The 23,961-nt window shown below is 47.6% G+C and overlaps 2 protein-coding genes across 5 annotated transcripts; both read right to left on the bottom strand.

Moving 5' to 3' along the window:
* Window positions 1-457: 457 nt before the first annotated feature.
* Window positions 458-11,102, bottom strand: LOC111073059. 4 transcript variants are annotated; one of them, XM_022365192.2, is made up of 5 exons: window positions 11,003-11,102; window positions 2,768-4,059; window positions 1,556-1,708; window positions 1,309-1,492; window positions 458-1,246 (listed from the first exon to the last, which is right to left on the bottom strand). In XM_022365192.2, the coding sequence occupies exons 2-5, from the start codon at window positions 3,494-3,496 to the stop codon at window positions 909-911; spliced, it is 1,404 nt and encodes a 467-aa protein (XP_022220884.2). In that variant the 5' UTR covers window positions 3,497-4,059; window positions 11,003-11,102; the 3' UTR covers window positions 458-908. The 4 variants fall into 4 exon arrangements, with proteins under 4 accessions (XP_022220884.2, XP_022220883.2, XP_022220882.2 ...); XM_022365191.2 differs by lacking the exon at window positions 11,003-11,102 and adding an exon at window positions 8,607-8,760; XM_022365190.2 differs by lacking the exon at window positions 11,003-11,102 and adding an exon at window positions 8,052-8,177.
* Window positions 11,103-12,977: 1,875 nt separating this feature from the next.
* Window positions 12,978-21,728, bottom strand: LOC111073029 (fatty acid synthase). Its single transcript, XM_022365148.2, has 5 exons — window positions 21,164-21,728; window positions 14,348-21,087; window positions 14,180-14,275; window positions 13,952-14,095; window positions 12,978-13,876 (listed from the first exon to the last, which is right to left on the bottom strand). The coding sequence occupies exons 1-5, from the start codon at window positions 21,396-21,398 to the stop codon at window positions 13,763-13,765; spliced, it is 7,329 nt and encodes a 2,442-aa protein (XP_022220840.1). The 5' UTR covers window positions 21,399-21,728; the 3' UTR covers window positions 12,978-13,762.
* Between the last annotated feature and the right edge of the window lie 2,233 nt (window positions 21,729-23,961).

Below are 23,961 nucleotides of genomic sequence, written 5' to 3'. Positions count from 1 at the left end.
TTTTGATTTCGCTTTCTATATACTATTGTATTCAACCATTTAGTGATGCCAGGAATGACAAGTTCATAGCTGGCGAATTGTTTGGGCCGTGAGACTTTTATACAACCAGACGACAAAGTATTTATTATTTATTATTTTTTTTATTTTTTATTTTATTGTATTTTTGTACTTGTAGAAAGCGAAATTGAAATTTTCATTGAAGAAAGACATTATAGGTCTGTGGGCTATAAATTCTATCCTTGTCTGCGGTTAGTTCTGTGTGTTTCCTTGAATAGAATCCCAATGTGGAGAAACAGCTGAATGAACTGTTAAAAGTGCTTCATAATTTGATATTTTCAACAAAACTAAACCAAATAAATATTTTAAAAAGTATTAGATGACTATTAATAAAAAGTATTCCATGGTAACCTTGGTCTTAAGGAACTGAATAAATTATACGCTATTCCTGGCCATATTCCATATGAGCATAATATTTATTTCGTTTTGTGTCCTTAGTTAAAAATCTTCCACACATTGCTTTATATATATTTACAACAATTTATTGAAAATACGAATAATGTACAATAGTTAATCGTATTCGTAATCGTATCGGAGTATGTGTGTGTTCCGGGGTGTGCTGATGGTGTTGTCGTTCGTCATTAGCTTCGTGAAATTTGGACGATATATAGGGTCGAAAGTGCAGTTGGTTAGCATTTATACAGGTCTGGGGAATTGGTTAGGATAAGGATTATGAGTAGGATAACAGCTAACGATTAGGTCTAGGACTTAAGGCTACACATCTGACTCTTAAGTAAGCTCGTTAAACGTGAATTAAGATTAGGCTTAGGCACTTTAAGCGTACAACTAGTTTAACAGCTAGACATAGAACGATTTTAACGATAACAAACAAGGCCCGTCCTTGGCCGTATCTAAACGATCTGCACGGTGGCATGTGGCTGCTCGATGAGGCTGCTCTGCGCCTCCTTATCCTTCTCCGCACTCCTGCCGAGCGTCGCGTGCTCCGGCTTCAGGTAATAGTGCGGCGGCGGTGCAGATGACGCTGACGATGATGACTGTGAAACCTTTTTGCGTCGCTCCCGCAGAAAGTGTAGACGCACGTAGTTAATGGGAATGTCAACGCTCTCGGCGCCAGCTCCCTCGGCATCAATGAACACTCCACGCACCAGAATGGAGTTGGAGCACTTGAGTGCGGCCAGCAGCAGGAACGGTATGATGTGCGTTAGCCAGAAGCTCATCAGTCGATTTTCTAAGAATCAGATTCAGATTAATCACAGGTCGGTAAATTTAAATCGGAGAAAAACCTTTTACCTGGATATAGATACACATCGAGTAGATTCCAGATACCGCGCCATGCATTCACCGCCCCAAAGAAGGTCATCAGATAGTAAATGTCGCATATGATCAGCTTCAGGATGCCGCTTATCCGACGCGACACATACCGCATCAGGGGATGGATGAGAAACGTCACAAACACGGTCAGATATCCAATTAGCTGCAAGGGGGGGAAATGCTTAGAAAGTTGCAAAATGATTTGGCTAAAAAAATTGGAACTTACCAGCGAGCCCCATGCCGATTTGGCTTTGTCCTTGGGAAACAGCGTCAAGTCAAAGATGCCCCAGACACCGCGCCAGGCTATGACCACCAGACTGCCAATGACAAAGACCGAGAAGAGTGTGTCCAGCACATAGAGGCCAGGTTGATGGAAACCCTTTAGCAGAAGAACGGAAGAGGGAAGTAAGTAAATATTAAGTCGTGAATTATATAATAAATGAATGGGTATCTATAGAGTAGTTGCCATATCGACCCGTCTATTGATACTGACTACATGGAACATCTTACGTAAAACAAGTGCTATTAATTTCATAAGCAGTAAGCAAAGCCTTTGGATTGGCCTATAAATTAAATTAATTAAATCAGCACACAAAATTGTAATTTACTTTCGTGAGTACGGAGAAAACACCTTTAAACAAGTAAGAATCATATTAAACTGAATTGTTATGATATTTTGTAATTTATATTAAATCTCTCAAGCGGGAATTTTAAAATTGGCCAGCAGTGACCCAACTTTTAAGATATATTAAACGAAATTTGTTCCCGAATGGGCAAATCATTGGAACGGAGATGATCTATGAACTTACTGCTATGAAACAGAACTGGTTTCTATGAAACTTTTGACGCCATCTGCTATGAAACTATAAAAACTTGCTGCTACGAGACTAATAAAACTGTCGGGTATGAAACTATTACAGCTGGCTGTTTGGAATTGTTAGTTCATTTCAAAGATGTCATTTTGCAGTAGAAGTCGTTGGGTATATCATCGATCGGCAGATAATTCTAGCAAGAGAACTGATCGATAAGAAATCAATGGATAATTAACCGAGGGGAGCCAAACGTCTAACTTCAATAAATATATAAAATTCAGCGCGACGCATCCTTAATATGTCTTTTTATATATCTCAGCGAAGTAGATTTAGCCATTTCTAAAAGTCTCAAAAACGTGATCCAAAACAGACCCTACTCTTAGTTTAATTCACTAAATGTTGAAGATATCTTTCTGAGCTGTCATAGAAACTATAATTCATGGAAGATTTTTGAAGAATCAAGGGACTAAAGCACTAAAATGTATGTCCTTTCCGAAGGTGGTGTGTAAATTTCGTTCGAGATAGAATATCAAGATCGATGCTATCGGATATCCAATTGGAAAACATTTAATTCGTTTTAATTGAAATTCGTAAATGAAATATAATCATTTATTCCTTTCACTTACGGGTATTTTGAACATGGTGTCAACCTCGAAATAGTCCGTTTTGTGGTCCATTGTGACGGTGTAGGGCGCGGCACCGAGGTTCCGGAGGGTGCGTGTTGCGACCAGGAAGATGAGAGCGATTGCCGTTACAACGGAGACAATGATGAGGGAGTCGACGCTGGTCAGCCAGTCGCAGAGCATCCAGGCGCCGCGCCACATATTGACACAGACAATGCCGAATACGGCGGTGTAGAGGCGCGAGACGGCGTAGTAGGTGAGCCGCCGCTTGTCCGGGTGGATGTGATCCTTGAAGAAGTTCTGCGTGATGGTGAACACAAAGTGCCCCACACCGCCGATGAGAAAGGAGGAGAGCGCGGAGAGCGGCAGGCTGCTGGGGAAGAGCATAACGCCCATCAGCTCCCAGGTGCCGCGCCAGTAGGCAATGACGCAGGGCGCCACCACCAGGCAGGAGAGCAGCATGTCCAGCAGCTCCAGCAGCAGCTCGTGCAGATTCCGACGCGGCGCTTCCGGCGAGTACTTCTCGCAGTGGACGTGGCCATGGACATGGCCATGGCCATGTGTGTGGATGGGCAGGTGGGGATGCTGCTGCTGCTGCTGCTGCTGTTGGTGGTGCTGTAGCAGCTGCTGCTCCGACGCCAGCGCCGGGGCTTGGCAATGAGATTTTTGTGGCTTGCTGCTGACAATAATCGGCGTGGGCCCCGTCGCTGTGCCCATCTCTGTGGTCAGCATCGCTGATCCCAACCAAACCAAACCAAGCCAATCCCCGAGCTGCTCTGATGAAGGGCAGCTGCCTTGGCTCTTGATTGCTTTAATTGCTGATAATTTCCACTCCGGATATGTTTGCCGGGGTCTGACTGCGGTCCTGCGCTCCAGCCGTAATCGTATCCGCAATCGCAACCACAACCTGTACGCGGCGATGTTCAACTGTTTTCGCAATGGTCTCGGTCTAGGCGGTCCGTGTATGAGCCCACGGGCATTGTGTTCCGTCCGGCTGGACGAGAGAGAGGTAGAGAGAGAGGGAGAGCCCCGCTTCAGTGGCACACTGATCCTCTCCGGATCTGTGTGTTACCGTTGTTGCATTTCTGCTGCTGCTGATGATAATAATCTGGCACTGATAATTACTCGCTCAGTCTATCAGTCTATCTGTCTTTCGGTCTGTCTGTCCGTCTGTCTGTCTCTGGTCTGTCTGTCACCTCTCTCTCTCTCCACCGACTGTCTGCTGTTGCATAATACAGATCCACATTTGCATCAACGCTTAAATCCACATCCACATCCACTGGGACATTGGCTGTCTGGAAGTGGAAATGTAAAAAAAGAATTATTAGCAGATGGGGCCGCAGCACAATCCTTATTAATATTTAGTTTGTCCATAGCGAAGCAAAGAAAATAAGTGCTTATAGCTTATAGAACAGATAGTTCCCATAGATGCTACACGCTTATCAGATCCACCCATCAAATCTGACTGTTTCCAGTATGCACCCGACATGCGGAGGCTTAACTTGGGCATTGTCTTTGTGTCTTGGTGCTTGCACGTATATGTACTTGATTATATATGTATGTATATTGTGGAACTCCTATCACTAGATTATACCAGAGTAGCTTTTCCTATTTAACAACATTAACTTGTGAGCACTTAAGGGATGTGCTTATAAAAAAAACCCTCTGTTTTTCTCTGCTAAAAAATGATAAGAACTTTAGCTAAATTTAATTTAATTTATCAATCCGAAAGTCTTTTAAAACAATATGAATTTTTTTGTTCCATTGTTCATTTGTGCCTTGATACAATTAATTTCTAACTTAAATTTAGATCCTCTACTCCTTTAAAGTAAATTCATAAAAAACAGCCTCGTAATTCATCATATGTGCCAATCATATGGAAATCCTTTATTGTTGCTCAGTAGAGCATACAAATATATCCCCACCATAAGCTATATATGGCGCACGATAGTCTGTTTGCCTCGGCTCTTTTAGATGTTGTCAGATGTCCCACATTTATGATGATCACCTGAGAGCGAAGCTCTTTTGCTGATAGCTCAACGTCAACGTGACAATCTGTGCGTTGAGTGGCGGCCCTCCAGCAGACACTTAAGTCCGACGCTCCTGACTTATCTCAAGTGACTTAATAGATCCAATTTAGGCACAGCTACAACATCACAGCCAAGAGCTTTGATTATAACTAAAATGCCACCGAAACAAAACAAAAAGCGAAAGTGTGCGGGATATACGCCTCAACGGAGACATGGACAGTGCCCCCCGCCCTACGGTCTTGAACTTGTCTGCCCCGTCTATGAAGAGGTCAGGGGCACAGAAAGGGAAAGGGCAGAAAAGGCACTGAGGAAAATGATGCAATATTTAGGAGAGGGAGGGATGGCAATGGGGGGTGGGAATGTTTTATTTTTATTTCTCCAGTGTTATTTATTTATTCTATTTCATAACGCGCCAAGGAAATATTCTAAAAATTCCATTCCAATATACTTTTAGCAAAGTGCTTTAATTATGTGATTAAATGTCTCTATTTAGAACATCTGTCGAATCTATGAATAAGCGCTCGGAATGATCCACCCTGATAAAATCATAACTTTGGTTTCTTTTTCATGTGTCTTTGAACTGCATAAGTTATGTAGTATTAGTGTCCGGATATGATTAGGAAATTTATTCGAAAAGTTGTCTACAAATGACCGTTTTTAAATTTGTTTTTAAATTATGCCTTAAATAAGGTTGGACATCGAATGTATCAGGTTATTACAAAATTGCAGTCATTGAAATAGATTATCTGCGGTAAAAATGTATCTGTGAAGTATCAAACAGTTCCTGGTACTGAACAGCTGTCTAGATGCGAAAATTTAGCACCTTATTTCGAATACCTTGAATATTTTCTAATCGAATTGATTTGAATACTCGTAATTCTGGTTGTGACCCTTGTTCAGCTTTAAGATCATTTCAGCCTGATTCAATTTGGTTGGGTTCTCAAAAGATGCTTAATATTCCACAAGAAACGGAAATTTTCCCACATGGTTTGTATTGCATCTGATTCGCTAAATGATCCTCCATATAGTTATTGAATGAAATAGGAATATTCGCCTTTGATTTATTTCATGAATTGCTCACTTGACTGTCTGTCTGTCTGTCTTCTCAATTATGCATCGAATAGATGACTTTTCCCGCTAATTAAGCGGAACCCTCGCCCCCCCCACCCCCACCCCCTTTGGAATTAGTGCAGGATGTTTGTGATTTTCGTGTTTGGTTTTAGTTTTGTTTTCTTTTTTGTGTGTTGTCTCGACAACGCGGCGTATGCGCGATAATTAAACACACGACTTTTGCTGGGGGCCTCAGGCGAAGGTCCCAGCTGCTGGGGAGGCTGCTGCTGCTGCAGCTGGAACTGCAACTGCAGTTTGGGTCAAGCGCATTCACATTTAAATCAAAGTGGTGGATCCACTGGCTAAATAGATGCCCCGCCGTGAGGCTCATTGAGGCAGCGGCCGCCCAGCAAGACTTCCTCGTTTAGGTAGCTCATAATAATGATGATGATGCTGATGATGGTTTGGATCCAATGGTTGGATGCATACGAGGTATACTCGTAAATTATATCTGGCATACGCATATGTACAGATTAGAGGAGAGCATGAGCATGAGAGCATTCAGCAGTGGCTGATTTCAAGTTCAAACTCCCCAAGTGGGCCAAATGACGTTTCAATGCAATGCCAGTAAGGCCCATCCTCCAATCGCAATCCCCATACAAGTACAAATCCAAATCCTCCCTCTTTGCTGCACATTGTACTCCAATTATGTCAGCTAATTGACAAAGAACGGGTGACAATTCAAATGCCAAATTGGACGCTGAGCAGCAACAACGACAACGACTCATACTCAATTTTTGCAAGATTCTTGATAAGTCGAGCCGTATAAGTCTACCGACTTACGAGTTACGAAGCTAATTAGGTTTGCCCAACATATATACATACATATATATAGTCTCAAGCTGTATCTGGGGGATGGAATGATAAGACATCCAACCATCTAAACACTCTGAAGTCTCTTGAATTGCCACGTTTTACGATTTAGCTGATGTATTTGGAAATGATTAAGCGTTTACGATCTCTGCGAGTGATTCAAAACTCTGCCTGTGACTTATTCGAAAGCATTTTCAGGCGCCTGGCGAGTTGTTGGCGACTGTGATAATGGATAGAGTACATCTTTTACAGCTTGGTTTTGTTCAACATTTACTTTTCACATTATCAGCATCTAAGTGCTCTCTTTGGTGTCATTGTCAGATTGAATAATCGCCTCTACGCGATCTAATTCCAGAGTTTGGCACAAAGAAATATGCAATATAACAGAGAGCGGGCAAACATTTTATACTACATACCAATGCAGGTACATAAATATGTATATTGATAGTCTAGCACTTGTGTGGCAAACTCAGGCTATCCTTCACTGAACTGAAATATTATTAAATATAATTTCAAAGTTTATTTTTCCTGAATATATTAATAATAATAAAAAATGAAGAAAATGCTTAAGAAAGTTGAGTTTTAATTTTTGATGTATTTTGGGTTTGCAAATCTGAATTCCTGACTGTATTTTTAGCTCTAACTATCGATGGACAGTACCAGATATCTACTCTGAATTTAATAATGAATTTAATATAGTTTTTGTACCTAAGTACCCATGTACCTGCTTGCATGTGTATCTGATTTTATAACCAAAATATATTTATATCGTACGCATATGGAGACACGAATATTTATTATGGCCTTATATGAAATGGACTATAAAAATGAATTGTGCCTGTTTCATGGAGATTTTATTTGAGTTATGGGACACAAATTCAATTTATTGAATGCAATCATGGAACTATTTCCCTTCTATATTTTTCCTATAATGAAAATATATATAAATATACTACTGAAAGTTGGCAATCCACATTAACCCCATTTCCTCGACTGCACTGATTGTGTTCAGAATTTCATGACACTTCTTGTACAATCAAATTTAATGGTGCCACGATCAAATGTAGTTTTCAAGCACTAATCTTTTAAAACACTTTCAAAATTTACAAGTAAAATCTCTCTGATTAGATAGAACTTCCTCACCGGTTACATGGCTATCAGTTATCGACTTACAATTTATTACAAAAACATCTCCTGAGCGTGAAATGCGTGGGGCGACGGCGATAAACACAACAAAACAAATACACACTCAGGCACACGCATACACATACGCACACTCACACTAGTACTAGGAACTGTAATAAATTTATGCAAAAGCAAAAACATTGGTTTACCGTTTCAAATTAGCAGCAGTTTTTGCTTTTGTGCCTGTTGCGGCGTCGTGGGTGCGTGAGCGGCTGAGCCGAGAGTGCAAAAGAGTGCAAAAGAGAGCGAAAGAGTGCGATAAGCTTTTGTTTTTTTTTTTTGTATAGTTTTTGTTTTCCCCGTTTCGTTTTGTTTTTTGGGCGGTGGGGTTTGGTTTGTTGTAACGCACGCCTAAATTAAAGGAACAAACAAACAATCTAGCCACGGAGTGCCTGCGCTCGCACCACACACACACACACACGCACCGGAAATGAGCGGCGCGACTTATCGTATTTTTCCGATATCGGTTTGGGGTTTGGAGTTCGATTTCGATTTCGTTTGACCGTTAGTTGTGGGCCCACAAGATGTTTGAGGTTCGAATGCGCGTAAGCGACTTCTGGCGCTACTATATATAGGTGTGCTTATAGCAATCCGCTAGACTAAGCCACACAAAGGCACTTTACACACATACACACACACAACTAAGCACAGCTAAGCACAGGCAGCTCCGTTGCAATCTAGTTTATTTGTACGGGTGTACGTACGGGTACGGTGTACGGTTGTTTGAACTTTTGCACGCTTCCCGTACAGCAGTGGACTGGGGGGCAGGGGCAGCAGCGTTCTTCTGTTCGCTCGTCAGTCGCCAGTGGCCGCAGAAACTGAACTGGAAGCTGAAATCCGCGTCTGATTTAGGTTGCGGACTCGCGCACACGGACTGAGTGGAGAGGGCGACACAATTTCGCACTCATATGGCCCCAATACCGCTCGACATTGTGAGGGACAGTCGAGTCAGCTTTTCGGATAAAGCCGTGTGCCGCTAATCTCACCAGATCCAGCGAGTCCAAGCTTGAGCGCTCAATATAAAACGCGCTCAGTGCTGATCTGATACGAGCGATAGCAATCTGTGATTGTACGTATCTGATCTTCGGGTGTCAACTGTTGTCTTGATTCGTTCTGAGATTTTTTTTGTTGTTGTCCAGCAATTGTGAAACTTTTCAAATTGATTTCTATTCTTGGATAATTTTGAAATGATTTTCCCCCAGAGCTTAATGTGGCGCGAAAGCTTTTCGCTTGGATATGGCAGCACTGCCCTGGTAGTGGGTCAACTAGGAACTGGCTTGCAGGTGTCTCTGGAGATTATCTGCATTAAATTCATAATTTATTATTCAAGTGACCAGTAAAGACGGATCAAGTTTATTTTATTAGTTATCTGTTGACAGCTTCCTGCAATATGCAACTAATTTGCATTGTACAGCAGCGCATGTCTTGTGTTCCACTATTGCATTAATTATTCAGCGTGAGAATTAGATCAGATGAGAGTGTTGGACTGCTCAGGGAACGATACTATATCGAAGATATGCGCATCAGTCTCAAAACTTATCAATAAGCAGTGCCGTCCGTTTTTTGTTGTGATTATTTTATAATTAAAGGCAGTCGAAAGCTTGTAAAAATTTGAAAATAATTCGCACTTAATAACTCATAAAAACGACTCAACTGCATCCAAATGCAAGTCTATAAATATGCAATTACGCCTGGGAACTGGAAAGCCAACCGATCGACCGATGGACTGTACTGCCATGCCACATTTTACTTTCGGATCGATAATTTATGCGCGAATACTTAATTTTAGATAACAATACTTATTTGATTTAATATTACGATTTATTTGTGCAAACAAATAAATTCAATTTGCCAGCGGATCAACTACGCCCTGACAGCTAAAGATTTATATTGCAATTGATACCAGCAAATTGCCAGCTCACACCAAATTAATTAGTTTCGGATGGCTGCAACTGCGATGCATGATTAGATTTGGGCTGGAATCATAGTCATCTGCAAGAGTTCTTCAATAACGAACAGCTGTGTGCTTTTGCCACTGAAGTTCGCTTTGTCTTGTGACTATTGGGCCCTGATTTTGGAAACTTTGGCACAGATAAGTTGGAGCGAGTATCTTTACGATTCGTTTTGGGTTTTTTTTGTCTAGCGATTGGAAAAAAAAATCCTAATGCTTATTTAATGTCCAACCTTGAATTTCAGTGACTGAGATTGCGCCACCCAAAAATAAATTCAACAAGGTGTCTGGGTTCTTGTCTCTCTCACGGTTCTGACCAAAACTTTATCAATCAGCAAACCTGGGGAAAATTTGTAATGATTTATTCAAAGCGAGGAGTATTTGAAGAGTTTTGTTTTGCTTGCAGGGAAAATCCCTCATGACGAATATTGTCCATTTTTTATGCGGATTTTATACTTTGGTTTATAGAAATGATTACACTGTGTACTCAGCCAATCAACGATATTACAAAATTGAATATTATATTCAATATGCAATGAGGAAATGTTTGCGCATAAGATCCTTCTTGGGATTTTTGACTGCCAAACACTTTTGGTTCAGATTAATTTTGCTGTTCCCTCAAGACTTACCCGCACCTTCCAGCCTTTCCGTTTACATTTATGCTTGTTTACCTAATTATAATAATACAATTTATTTCCAGAAATAAGCCTTGCAATAATTGCTCTTTTATCGTCAAATTTGTAATTACTTTTTTGTTCCCCTCTCCTATTACTTCAAATTACCCAAAATACTATTTTTTCCCCTCTCCTATTAATTCCTTTATATTTTAATATTTTGTATCCCTAATTAGCAGATTTTTCTAAATTAATTAATTAAATACAAAAAAAATCCCTCATTTGATCATAGATCATATGTAAACAGCTGTATATGCTATTGGAAATACAATTTAAGCACACACTATATAAGAAATAAATCTAATAAATTCCATGATCAGAATTAGAGCAACTTCTGTGGTTTCTCAGTAATGGATTTTACTCAAAACAACAATTTCGTTTCACATATAATGCTTAAACCCAATTAAACACAGTGCAATGAAGAAATAATCTCTTAAGAACCTTAACCAATAGCCAATTTACAGCTTTATCTTACCAGTTTTCCTGATAGCGCCTATCGAACAACTGAAAAAGTTCAGAAAGTATGGGGCCAGCGAGCACAAATGCTTATACGAAACAACCTTAAAGCCGGTCACAATATTACTAACCTACCACAAAAGAAACATACCTCAACTAGGGATTTGTTTCGGAATTGGTAGCGTTTTTGTTACTGCCTCTGACCCGAACGATATTCCAATGTCAAGCGACATACAGATTTCGGTCAGATCGGACCCAAGTATATGCAAATGAAACGCGTCCAAAGATCATCGAATAACAGAAAACCACCGATCACCGGATTTGTTTTTAGTTTGTGCTGGATTATTTATTAATATTATTAATTTGCTTAAAGACGCAATAGAGTAACGATATTTACATACGACTCCTCCGATTCCGTCGCGCGTTATTAAGACACTGAAACTGAATGTTGCCAAATATTTATACTACTCTCCTCCACTCCACCAGCGAGAGACGCCCAAATCGGCGGCTGGGCGCGTGCTGTTATCGCTGCCAGTGCCGACTGCTGATAAGGCGCCAGGCGAGAGGAAGGCATAAATATGAGTACGAGTATTACTATATATATTCCACTCCGTTAAGCTGTTTGACTGGGCCACTTTGCTCCGACACGGCGGCGATGATTAGAAATTAATGTAAATATGATTCTCCCAGCCCAATCCGATTTTTCTGTGTATTTTTCCGCTTTGTCAGCTTGTACGAATATTACATATGTGGTTCTTGTTCTGGGCTTATTCCAATTGTCTAAAACGTGTTCATATCGCGCGATTCGCGCAAAAACACAGACATAAAGGCCCAATCAGGCGTCGTTGCCGGGTCATAAAAGTCGAGCAATGACTCGCTATCGATGCCGATGCTCCAATGCGAACGAGTTCGCATTTTTGAGCGATTAAAGTCGCGTCGTCACATATTGATCGGCTTTGCAAGCGTTTTAAAACGCCAAGGCGTTTAGAGTCGTTACAAACATGCAAATAAAATTTAAAGTCGTTTTAAAACGCTTTTTTGTCGTAATATTAGACACGTTCTTGAATATTAATATTAACAAAACTATAAGAACTACAGCAGCCAAATGTGGTATACAGATTATTTATTTTGTTTGAACAGCTGCTGTCGGAGATCAACAAGACCTAGAGTACCCCTGTAGTCCGTGCCCTTTGAAATCTCAGTTGTCTGCTTCGTGTGAAAATACTGGAAAATAGTCAGTACATAACGGACTGTTGGGGCAGCAATACAACAAAAAACTAAAATTCTAAATTTTAAAGAAACATTTTAAAAGTGCTAAAATACATACATACATATACTGTTCTACATGTTGTACTGTTGTACATGCACATCAATGGGCTGACAAATAGTTTATGTGTGTATGCCCAACAGCAACACACATAAACTATTCGTCAGCCCATAAATATGCTTTAAAGTTTAAACTTGCATGCGATTCAAGTCACTCCGGACACCTTTGTGCTATTTTCTAAGCGATTATAGCCGCTGAGAACTGCGCGTTTTAAATCACCCGAAATGATTGTGAAAAGTCGCATTATTTTTAAACGTTTTTATTCGTTTTAAAGTTACTTCAATATTCTTAATCAGCCAAATGCCGCACACGATAGGAGCAATAAGCGCAATCGACAGCTGACAAAAGGTTATTGTGCTTGGTTAAACTGCCGATACGAATCCGATGACAGACAGGCACACACTCTATACAAATGTAGGCACATATACTAGCACAAAAATAGCCAGTTAAATATTGATATATGCAATATGTATTTGTACCCAGATTCAAAGAGTACACGGGCCACGACGTTATGGAAACAGCTGGAATGTTGGACATTAGCTGGAACAACCCGTAGCTGGCATTATATCGCAGTGTTGCTGCACTTAGGTACTGCTTTTCGCTAAACTATCTTTTGTAATTTCTTCAGCTCATCTGTTCGCCCACTCTTCAATAAAAACACATTTGATTTCCATTAAACTTTAGTATGGTGTAATTTTAATATCCACAATATTCATGAGTGATCAATTTTTCGGTCGATTATTTTATACATCAAGAGAGAAGATAACAAATCTTGTGTGTTAGATCGAGGAATGAATTTCATTACATGCGCGACTACAAACTGTAGGCTTACGAGCTACGAATTTAAACTAGAATATACGTTAGAGATAAAGCATATAAGATATATTTGGTAAGTGTGGGCTTGGGTTCGGGTTGGGGTTTGGGGGGGGACATCTAGTGGCCAGCTCTCAAGGAATGTCGGATGTACTACTGTACCTGTACGGTATACTCTGTGCACAAAGCTTTAAGTGTGTGATTTAAAGTTGGATCTCAATCCCCAAACTCAACTGCCCAAGAATCGCAGCGCCTGTAGACTGAAATTTTGGACCTAATCATCCACAGACGCTGCAAGACGGCAGTTAAGCTTTAAAGGGGGCCACATCCAATTCGATACGAGATTAGTTTTATCTTATGTTGTGCTGTGCGTAAATGGTTAATTGTTCGTGGGGTCAGGGTTACTGATGTTCAGAGAGCGTAAATTCATTCACTAAATATGTGCTAACTAGTGTGGCCTGCGATGCGATGTCTTGTATTCCATTTTGGGTGAGAGATTTGTGTGTGTGTGTGTGTGTGTGTGGCTCCACACGGCTCCACTTTGCTGCAGCAGCGAGTGTGGCGGGACACGAGTATTGGATGTGTGATGTATGGTTGGTTGGGCCTGCCACATCCACAGCACTCTTATGCTAACATCCTCTACTTAAACAGACGCTTCAGTATGCTCTGGATGGTCGTCAGCGATTGATCCTCTATGAGGAACGTGCGATGATTGCCCTCCACAGTGTGTACTTCCACGGGTTTTGTGCAGACCTAAAAGAACACACATCAAATATTGATTAATTGAGTTCCAATTTTCCAATTTTCCAATTCCTAGGTGAAACCCACCTCCTTTAGGCGATAGTCTTCATCCAGCTTAGCAGAGTTTTCTGTGGGCTTGACCAGCGTGACATTGGACTTGAGCTTCAGCGTGGGCTTGTAGCTGTCGGCCAGCTCCAGTTTCTTGTAGAACAGCGTAGCAGACTTTTTGATCTGTAAATCACAAAGAAAACAAAAACAAAGAGAGTTCTTAGACAGTCCCTTGGGCTAAGGCTGGCTGTGTGTGTCTTTGCTTACCGTCTCCACGGGCTGTGTGATCTCAACGCTCATCAGTTCGGCAAATCGCTCCAATTTCTCCTCCCATGTGGGAATGACCAGCAGCAGTCGCACCAGCTATAAAAGGCAATTGAATCATGAGTATTCCTTCGGCTATTCCTATTATCTGTGTGCTTGCACTCCACTTACCGCCTTGTAGTCAATGTTGGCCAGGACAATGCCAAAGTAGGCCAGGCCGTAGCTCTGGTTGCTGTTCGAATCATCGGCGGTGTAGCGCTGCTTGAAGCTGCTCGTGTACCAGTTGACATAGGTGGGCGCACCGTCCAACATGATCACGTTGGCCACCTCGTTGGTGTCCTCCAGTATGGCTGTCATCACGTACGTAAGCAGGCAGCCAAAGGAGTATCCGGCTAGCTTGTAGGGTCCCTTCGGCTGGACTGTGCGGATCTGCTGAATGTAGAACTTGGCCGCAGCATCAACGGAATCGACGGGGACGGCATCGGTGAACTGAAGTCCATAGGCAGGCACCTCCAGCCGCTTGGCCAGTGGCTCCAGTGCGGACGCAAAGCCTTCAATGGGCGAAATGAAGAAAATGGGCGTTTGCTTGCTGTTGGCCGGCGCCTTTGTCTCCAGTCGCACGATCGCCTCTGTGGGTATCAGGGCGGTGGTGAACACCACCTGCGTGCCATCGCCCAGCGGGCTGGTTGTGCGCGAGGATGGATTCGATGTGATGCTGGTGACATCCGCGCCGCCAGGCGCTCCATTCGTAGCCGCAGCGGCCGGAGCTGCCACAGTCTTAGCATCGGCTCCTCCGTCCATTTGCTTGAGGGCGCCAAATGTCAGCTGACGAATCTCCTGGGCGGACAGCACAATGTCAAAGTTACGCTCCAGCGTCTGCTTGATTTCGGCACTCATCAGCGAGTCCATGCCCAGGTCGGCCAGGGAGGCGGCATCCTGGATGTTCTTGGTGTCGCGCAGACCCAGAATATTGGCGATGGTGGCAATCAGACTGACGCCGGCCGACGAGTCGGACTTGCGCTTCTCGGCCACCACCATGGAAGCGACCACGGGATGCGGCTGCTGCAGGAACAGATCGATGGTCTGCAGGCAGGAGGGCATGCGCTGGGGCAGGGTGCCACCGATGACGGTGTCATTGTCGCCGAGATTCTCCAGCACCAGGCCAGTGTCGCCGATGGCGCCCCACTGGATGGCTGTGCCGGGGAAGCCGCTCACCTGCCGCTGCTCGCAGATCCGCTCCATGGCCGAGTTGGCCAGGCCGTAGTTGGTCTGGCCAATGTTGCCGCGGCCGCAGGACACGCTGGAGAAGCAAATGAAGTAGTCCAGCTCCGTGCAGATGTTGCGCGAGTACTGGTCCAGCCACTTGGTGGCCGTCACCTTGGGATCGGCCACTGTCTTGAAGTCCTTGGCCGTCTGATCCTCGATCAGGGCATCGCGCAGCACGGCAGCCAGATTGAAGATGCCTCCGACCAGGGCCAGCTTGTTGCTGTTCTCCAGCAGCTTCTTGGCACCAGCGGCGGTGGTCACATCGTTCGTATCGATCACCACCTTGACGCCACGCTCCTCCCAGCGACGGATCATCAGACCCTGGTAGCCGGTCTTCACGCCCGACCTGGACGTGAGCACAATGAAGCGAGCGCCGCGGGACACCAGCCAGTTGGTCAGCTCCAGTCCGAAGCCGCCCAGACCGCCGACCAGGATGTAGCTCTTCTCCGGGTGCATGTAGGTGCGTGGAATGGCGTTGATCAGGCGCGCCTTGGGCTGCTGCGCCTTCTTGCCCGCCTCCTCGTCGCGCACCTTGATGACCACCTTGCCGATGTGCTTGCCCGAGGCCATGAAACGGAAGGCCTGCTCCACCTGCTGATCATTGAAGACGGTCGTGGGCAGCGGCAGGACAGCACCGCTCTTGATGCCCTCAGCCACCAGGTTGACGACTTGGTTCTGCATCTCCTCCTCGCCCTCCATCACGCTGTCCAGCAGGATGCCGTGGAACGAGGTGTTCTTGAGGAACACGGACATGCCCAGGGGGCTGTTGTTGCTCAGATCGAACTTGCCGATCTCCAGGAAGCGGCCATTGAGCCCCAGGCAGCGGATGGAGGCCTGCAGCTTCTCCTCCGACAGGGAGTTGAGCACCAGATCCACGCCGCGTCCCTTGGTCTCGCGCATCACCAGCTGCTCGAACGAGGTGTCGCGGGAGTTGCCGATGTGCCGCTCCTGCAGCTTGGGGAATCGCTTCAGCAGGAACTCGCGCTTCTCCTTGCTGCCCACCGTGGTGAAGACGGTCAAGCCATGGGCCAGAGCCACCGAGATGGCTGCCTGGCCCACGCCTCCGGATCCGGCATGGATGAGGATGCGCTCGCCCTTCTTCATCTGTCCGCGCACCACCAGGGCGTAGTAGACGGTGGAGTAGACACAGGGCACCGTGGAGGCCTCCTCCATGGTCCACTTTTCGGGTATCTGCCACATCATGCGCTTGCTGGCCACACAGGTGGTGGCCAGCGACTTGGCTGGCACCATGGCCATGACACGGCGTCCCTGGGAGTCGCGTCCAGCGAACTCCAGTCCCAGGACGCAGTCCTGTTCGGCCAGATCGCCGGGCAGGGCATCGGCAGCCAGTTTGCCGGATGTCAGCATCACGTCACGGAAATTGATGGGCGCATGGTAGACGGTGCAGGTCTCCAGGTTCTTGTCGGCGGCCACAGCGGTGTTGCCCTTGGCCGCCTCGATCCACTTGAGCGAGGCGAGATCGCCCTTGACCAGGGCGTTCACGTAGGCATGCTCCACCTGGAGCGTGGCCTGCTGGGTCTCCAGCTTCAGGTGACGGAAGGTGCCCCAGGCGCCGCCCTTTAGGACGTTCGAGATGAGATCCTTCTCCAGCTGCTTGCGGTAGAGCGGCGCAGTGAGGGAGAACTTCTCCGCCTTGGCGTCCTGCACGAAGACGAGACGTGCCAGCTTGCCGCCGTTCTCGTTCTTGATGCAGGTCTGCAGGCCAACGCCGCCGAAGAGCTCCTCGCCCTGGCACACCACATAGACGTACTGCTCCTCGGTGGAGGCGGTCAGCAGCGCTGCCTTGAGGTCATCCACCCAGGTGAAGTTCTGCTCGGTGACCTGCACGATCACCGATTTGCGGCTCTTCAGATCGATGGCACGACGGGCCAGCACCAGGACACGTGTGGCGCCCAAGCTCTGCTCCTGCACGACCACCAGGCCAAACTTCTCGAGCAGCGCACGGCCCGCCTTCGTGTAGGTGGCCACGGTCTCCTCGAGGATGAGGAAGCCGGTCTCGCGAATGCTGGCAATCGAATTCTCCAGCGTCTTGGTGTCCGGGCGGGACAGCACATCGATGCCAAAGACAAAGTGACAGTTCTGCTCAACGGGCTCCAGCAGCACATCCTTGGACACGACACGCACACCCGAATCGCCCAAGGCGGCCGCAATGGTCTCCTCGTTGTTGTTGGATGTGGCCACGGCCACGTCGCCGGTCAGCACGGGCTCGCCCTCGATGATTTGCAGCAGCCGATTGGCCACCAGCACATCCGGATTGCGGCCATTGGCCAGCTCCACGCCCTTGAGCTTCACGGCGCCGCTGGAGTTCTCGATGATCAGCTGGATGGCCACATCCAGGGCGTGCAGACGCGCCTTCTCCGAGTTCTCGTGCAGCTCGCTGGCGTTGAGCTGCGGCACAAAGTGATAGCGCTCGAGGGTGGGTGGCGCCTGGGTGCCCGGACGACGCTGGGCCAGTGTGGCCTTGAGGCCACGCAACTCCACGCCGCCGCTCTTGATCACGTTGATGTCGCTGTACCAGGAGACGGGCACACCCGTTTCCGTCTGCTCCTTCTCGGACAGAGTGGCCAGCAGCTCCAAGTGCTTGAGGGGATTCAGCACAGCGCGCTCGATGCGCGTGGGCAGATAGAGCTCGCGCAGATTCTTGCTGAGGATGCTGAACTGCAGCATGGTGTCCATGAAGCTGATCCAGTTGTCCACCCACTGCAGCTGGCCGGCCGAGGCCACCGTATCCGACTTGACAATGCCACGGAAGATGCCGCCGTAGTCGTAGCCGCGCAGACGCAGCTCCTTGTACACATCGTTGGTGGCCAGCTCCTTGGCCGCCTTGCTGGCTGCCTGCGGCTCCAGCGGCAGCTCCTCGTTCTCAATGGACTCCGGAATGGAGATCCGGCCGGACACGGCCAGGCTGCCGCTCTCGCAGATCTCAAAGGCGCCCGTGCCATCGAAGAAGTTGATGCCGAACTTCACGACCGCGTTCTTGTTGAGAATGGTGGCCCGATGGAACACCAGATTCTCCATCACGACGGGCGTCTTGTGGAACTCGCCGCCGCGCATCTTGGCGAAGGTCTGCCAGGCGAGCGTCATGTAGCCCGTGGCGGGGAACAGGATCCTGCCGTCGATGGTGTGGCCCACCAGGAAGGCATCCTCCTCCTTGGACAGATCCACCTCCACGATGGTCTCGCCGGAGGACGTCTCCTTGCCGAACTTGGCCACCAGCCACTTCTGGGTGTGGTCCCAGCCAATCTTCGAGTTCAACATGGGCGTGCCACGGCCCACGGGATAGCTGATGGGACGCACCAGATTGAGGACCTGCGGCTGGGCGCCGGCAGCGAAGAGCTTGCCCACATTCGTCAGGAAGAACTCCACGTTGTTCTCGTGGCCGCGCTTCACCAGACTCAGGTTGGTGGCCTCCGGGCCGAGGGCACGCTTGAGGATGGCCTGCAGCAGGCCGTGGGGCGCGATCTCAATGGAGATGGCATTCTTGGGCACATGCTGGAGGGCCTCGTGGAAGAGCACCGGCGACAGCAGATTGTTCACATGATAGGCCGCCGACGACTGCTTGGCCACGGGTGTGCCCCACGCCGATTCCGGGATGCTGGTGCTTATCCAGCGCGGTGTGCGGTTCTTGGCACTCGGTATGATCTTCTCCAGGCTCTTGCGCAGCTTTGGGCCCGCATCGGCAATGTACTTGCTGTGGAAGGCATAGCCACTGGAGTTGACGGCCTTGGCAAAGACGCCCTCGCCATTCAGCTTGGCCACCAGCGCCTCAATGGACGCCTCCGGCCCGGAGATGGTGCAGTTATCCTCGCTGTTGTGGCACACGGGGAAACAGTCGGCTGGTACGCGCTTGTGCGCCTCCTCCCAGCTGAGTCCAACGGCGGCCATTTTGCCCTTGGAGAGCTGCGTGTCCAGGATGCTCTTGCCACGCCAGTAGGCGGCCAGCACGGTCTGTTCGGGCGTGAAGCAGCCATCGGCATAGGCACAGCCCAGCTCGCCGACAGAGTGGCCGACAATGCCGTCGGGATGGATGCCCAGGGAGCTGAGCACATCGGTGAGGGCCACCTGCATGGCGGCAATGGAGATGAACGAGTTGAGGATATTCTCGAAGCTCTTGTCCGTGGAGCGGGTGAGCACATCGACGAGATCGACGCCCTCTGGCTTGAGGACATCCGCGCAGCGCTGAATGGTCTCCGCAAAGGCATCGATGCGCATCAGATCCTTGGCCATGCTGGCCCACTGGCTGCCCATGCCCGAGTAGACATACCACACGGGCCGCTTCTCGTCCGTGTACTCCAGCACCTCGCGCTGCAGGGTGCCCTTGCCGCTGCTGACCACGCCATAGCCGCGGAAGTAGTGCAGCGGAATGGGCTTCGAGTGGATGTCGTTCAGCAGCTGCAGGTACTCATCGTCATCGGCGTGGCCGGCGGCCGACTCCAGCAGCTGTTCCACAGCCTCAAAGGTACGGCCGGAGGCCAGCACCACCTTGGGACCACTGTCACGTGGTGTCAGAGCCTTGGGCTTGGGATTCGACTTGAGGATGACGTGGGCATTGGCACCGCCAAAGCCAAACGAGTTCAGGCCAATGATGCCACCGTTCCAGGGCAGATTCTTGTCCACCACCTTGAGACGTCCGTCGACGAGGCCATACAGATCTGGGTTGGGCTTGTTGTAGTGCAGATTGCCGGGAATGACGCCCTCCTCCATGGCGATCAGGATCTTGGCCACGGAGCACACACCCGAGGCGGGCTCCGAGTGTCCCATGTTGGACTTGACGGAGCCGATGAGCAGCGGATTGGTGCGGTTCTTGCAGAAGAAGTCCGTGATGGAGTTGACCTCCTGGGGATCACCGACCTTGGTGCCAGTGCCGTGGGCCTCCACATAGACGACATCGTTGGGACTGAGCCCGATCTCCTCGTATGTCTCGCGAATCAGGCGATTCTGCATGCTGCCAATGGGATAGGTGATGCCCTGCTCCTTGAACCCGTCCGTGTTGGTGCGCACATTCAGGATGGAGGCGTAGACGCGCTTGGCCTCGGAGGTGCGCTGCAGGAGCAGCACCACACAGCCATCGGAGCGGACATAGCCGCTGCCGGACTCATCGAAGGCCTTGCAGGCGCCGTCCTGGCTCAACATGTTCAGCCGCTTGAACTGCAGCGACATGGTCGGCTTGAGGATCAGTCCAGCACCGGCCACAATGGCATTGTCGATCTTGCCCTCGCGCATATCGGAGAAGGCCTGCTCCAGGGCGTACAGCGAGCTGGAGCAAGCAGTGTCAATGCTGTAGCTGGGCCCCTTGAAGTCGAACGTGAAGGAGATGCGATTGGCGAACATGGCGCGGGCACAGCCCGTCAGGCCATAGCCATTCACGCGATCGGCATCGCAGCACCAGTGCTGCTCCGTCTCCGAGGTGGAGACGCCAATGTAGACGCCCGTACGGGAGCCACGCAGATCGGTGGGATTGAGGCCCGCATCGATGATCGCCTCGTGGGTCAGCTCCAGCAGCATGCGCAGCAGGGGGTCCATGCATTCGGCCTGCTTCTGGTGCACGCCAAAGAACTGCTGGTCAAAGTTCTCCAGATCACTCTCCTTGATCTTGCCCATCCTGTCGGGCAGGCCATAGAGACCTGTGCAGCGGAGAAGAACAAAACTTTAGCTTAAGAGATCTGTGGCTGGGGCTGGGGCTGGGCGGGCAAAACTTACCGCGCTCCCAGCGCCTGGGATCATCGGTGACCATGTCGACGCCATTGAAGAGATTCTGCTTGAACTCGTCAATGTTGGAGCTCTCGGGCAGGCGACCGGAGAAGCCGGTGATGGCCACCTCATCGTTCAGCAGGGGCTGTCGCGGCACATAGTTTCCGCCACCCAGGTCCAATTGGGGTGCGGCACGAGTGGCGGGCTCGGCGGTGATTACTTCTTCGGCAAAACGGGCTGGCATCTTGGGGCTATTGTTGTTGTTCTGGTTATGGTTATGGTTCTGGTTCTGGTTCTGGTTCTGGCTATGGTTGTGCGAGTGCGAGTGAGAAGTGTGCGAGGAGGAGGTGCTCGGGGTTATCTGCGTGTCGTCCGGCTCCTTGAAGGCGTCAGGTTGATGCGAATTCTGCTGCTGCTTGTTGCGGCGACGGCGACGGCGATTGGCTCGGGCACTTTTCCCGTTATTTTGGCCACTTGGAGAATGATGCTGCGGCTGTTGGCTCTGATGATTGTTGCTCTTGCTGGCAACAGGGTTCTGCTGGTCCACGGCTTGCAACAGGTTTGAGTGTGGCGTCTGCAAAGATACATGAGGAAAATAGGAAAATTTTAGCTCACGATTAGATGGTAGATGGTAGAAAATGGGAAGCTCTTTGGCTATTTATTTAACTAATGCCATTCCCACACAAACGAAAAATACATTGCATACCTCAGGGAGTACAAACGAAATACAGCATCAACCATTTGATAGGATAGGATTTTCGATGATACCACAATTGTACTATGATATTTGTATATGATATTTTGAGTTGAAAGTACTCGGAATATTTAGTTTTTGGTTGGTTTACAATGTCTAACAAAGAGCCAGCTGAGTCATATGGGTTTTTATTATTTTATTTGTAGCTTTACAAAATTCGAATGCTGAATAAATAGAATAATAATTTTCTTTAATCATCAGCCACACTGGCGGCAAAACTATGATGCCCATCTGCCTAACAGAGCTGTTAAACAGCTGGAAAGCTTTCGACAGCTGTGCTCAGCTCAGCTCGCTCTCTCGATGTCTCTCTCTCTCTCTCAAAGTCTGGCGCAGATCAGAGGCAAGTCGGCGCAAGCCGGTGTACCGGTACGTAGTAAGTACTGCCAGACAGATGGGCAGGCCAGGCGGGCAGGCAGACTCTGGGCAGTGGAAAGTTAGTATAGATATTACAAATCAGGTGATTTCTGGAGGAGCTTTTGCCGCGCATGTGGCTGCATACATATTTGTTATGGGCGGCTTTCTAGTGTTGTGGCGTGATGATGCCGATGCCACCGCCCAACAGCCGCTGCCCAGGGGCAACATGTGGCAGTAACAGTAACAGTGCAACATGGTTTGGGTTAACATAGGCACCACCACGGCACAACCAACTCCCTTTGCTACTCTACTCTCCTCTCTCTCTCTTCACGCTTCTCACGCAATCAATCCCCTCTTAAGCACAACAGAACACAAGCTGCTTTCTCATTCGCCGAGAAACTCGTATGATGTGCAGAAAGAATGATTCAACAAAAGGGAAAGAAGTAAGTGACGGCTCGGTCTCCCCCAGAGCGTCGCTAGAAGAAGCGGAAGAACAAGAAAGAGCGGACAGACAGCCGAAAATGCTATGTTGTGCCCTGTGCCGGCAAACGATGGCAAGGCAAAATCGGCACACTCACCTCTTTGTAGGTAGCTAGTGGGAGTGTCAGCGAGTGAGATAGATAGCAAGAGAGAACATATTGTTTCGATGCTATGTTTATGTTTATACCCAGGCAGAAGATATTATTATTTTTAGCAGAGGTTTGCAACGCTGCAATATTATTATATAATATTAATATATATTATATTAATATAAAATATTAGAATCTCTACAATCCCTGCGACAAACTCATAATTTTCAAAAGAAATTAAAACTTTTCCCTCAAGTTTAGATGTAATTACATGTACAGTAATGACAGAGTTTAGTGTTTTCCCCATCAATATCGAATGACTTCCATGGAAAGGGTATCAACGAGTTCGTTACTCATGGCTAATTTCTGGTTTCCATAGTAATTGTATATGCCAGAGTGAGTGAGATTCGAAATTTTGCATGCCAACCGACCGACAACACACACATACACACACACATGAGCTGGACGCGTGTACCGTTTGTTTAGTGAGATAAGGTGGCGTGATTTCTCAAGTTCATTCAAGTATTACTTTTATGGTTTTTTGTTGCCGCATCTGATTTGATTCCCCCGATTTGTTTGCTTTGGTTTTGCTTGGCGCAGCACCCTCTATGGATCCTTTTACTTTGATGGCCAGCGCTCAGTTCCTTATTGATTTCTCCGGAATCCATCAGATTCCACTGCCTGCCTGCCGCCTATGCGTGTGTGTGTGTGTGTCACCCATCATCAGGCCATATTGCTTAAAATTGCGTCATTAGATAAGCAAACATGTAAACAAACGCCCTACCACCCCTCCCCCACCCCTTCACAGTGACCACCCTAGAGGTCTTGGGCACTCTACATTGTTTATTTATGCACTCGGTTCTATTTTCACAGTTATCGATTTTGGCCAGGGTAGGGCCGCCGGGCGGATACTCAAGTTCACGTGTACTGGCACCTTCACACACCACACACCCGACTACTGTACACCCTTCTACGTACAATTGGTCCACATTATCATCTTACACAATAGGAGATGATGATGAGGATGCCTCGCTCCTCAAGTTCACGAACATCAGCGATAATTGATAACACCAAGAGGTGAGCTGGGCCATGGGGTGATTCCAAACTGAGCTGATAACAGCGTCGCGCCG

The sequence above is a fragment of the Drosophila obscura genome, unplaced genomic scaffold (genome assembly GCF_018151105.1).
Source record: "Drosophila obscura isolate BZ-5 IFL unplaced genomic scaffold, ASM1815110v1 contig_200, whole genome shotgun sequence".
Classification (NCBI taxonomy): domain Eukaryota; kingdom Metazoa; phylum Arthropoda; class Insecta; order Diptera; family Drosophilidae; genus Drosophila; species Drosophila obscura.
Note: the sequence above shows the minus strand (reverse complement) of the source record. Positions and strands in the feature narration are given on the sequence as shown.

Bases quoted from the DNA above. Each gene is read 5' to 3' on its own strand.
- LOC111073029 (XM_022365148.2), bottom strand. From the start codon at position 21,398: ATGCCAGCCCGTTTTGCCGAAGAAGTAATCACCGCCGAGCCCGCCACT. The intron at 21,088-21,163 runs GTAAGTTTTGCC...TCCGCTGCACAG, and splicing joins TCCCAGGCGCTGGGAGCGCG to GTCTCTATGGCCTGCCCGAC. The intron at 13,877-13,951 runs GTGGGTTTCACC...GTGTTCTTTTAG, and splicing joins AAGACTATCGCCTAAAGGAG to GTCTGCACAAAACCCGTGGA.
- LOC111073059 (XM_022365192.2), bottom strand. From the start codon at position 3,496: ATGCTGACCACAGAGATGGGCACAGCGACGGGGCCCACGCCGATTATT. The intron at 1,709-2,767 runs GTAAGTGAAAGG...CTTCTGCTAAAG, and splicing joins ACACCATGTTCAAAATACCC to GGTTTCCATCAACCTGGCCT. The intron at 1,493-1,555 runs GTAAGTTCCAAT...CCCCCCTTGCAG, and splicing joins AATCGGCATGGGGCTCGCTG to CTAATTGGATATCTGACCGT.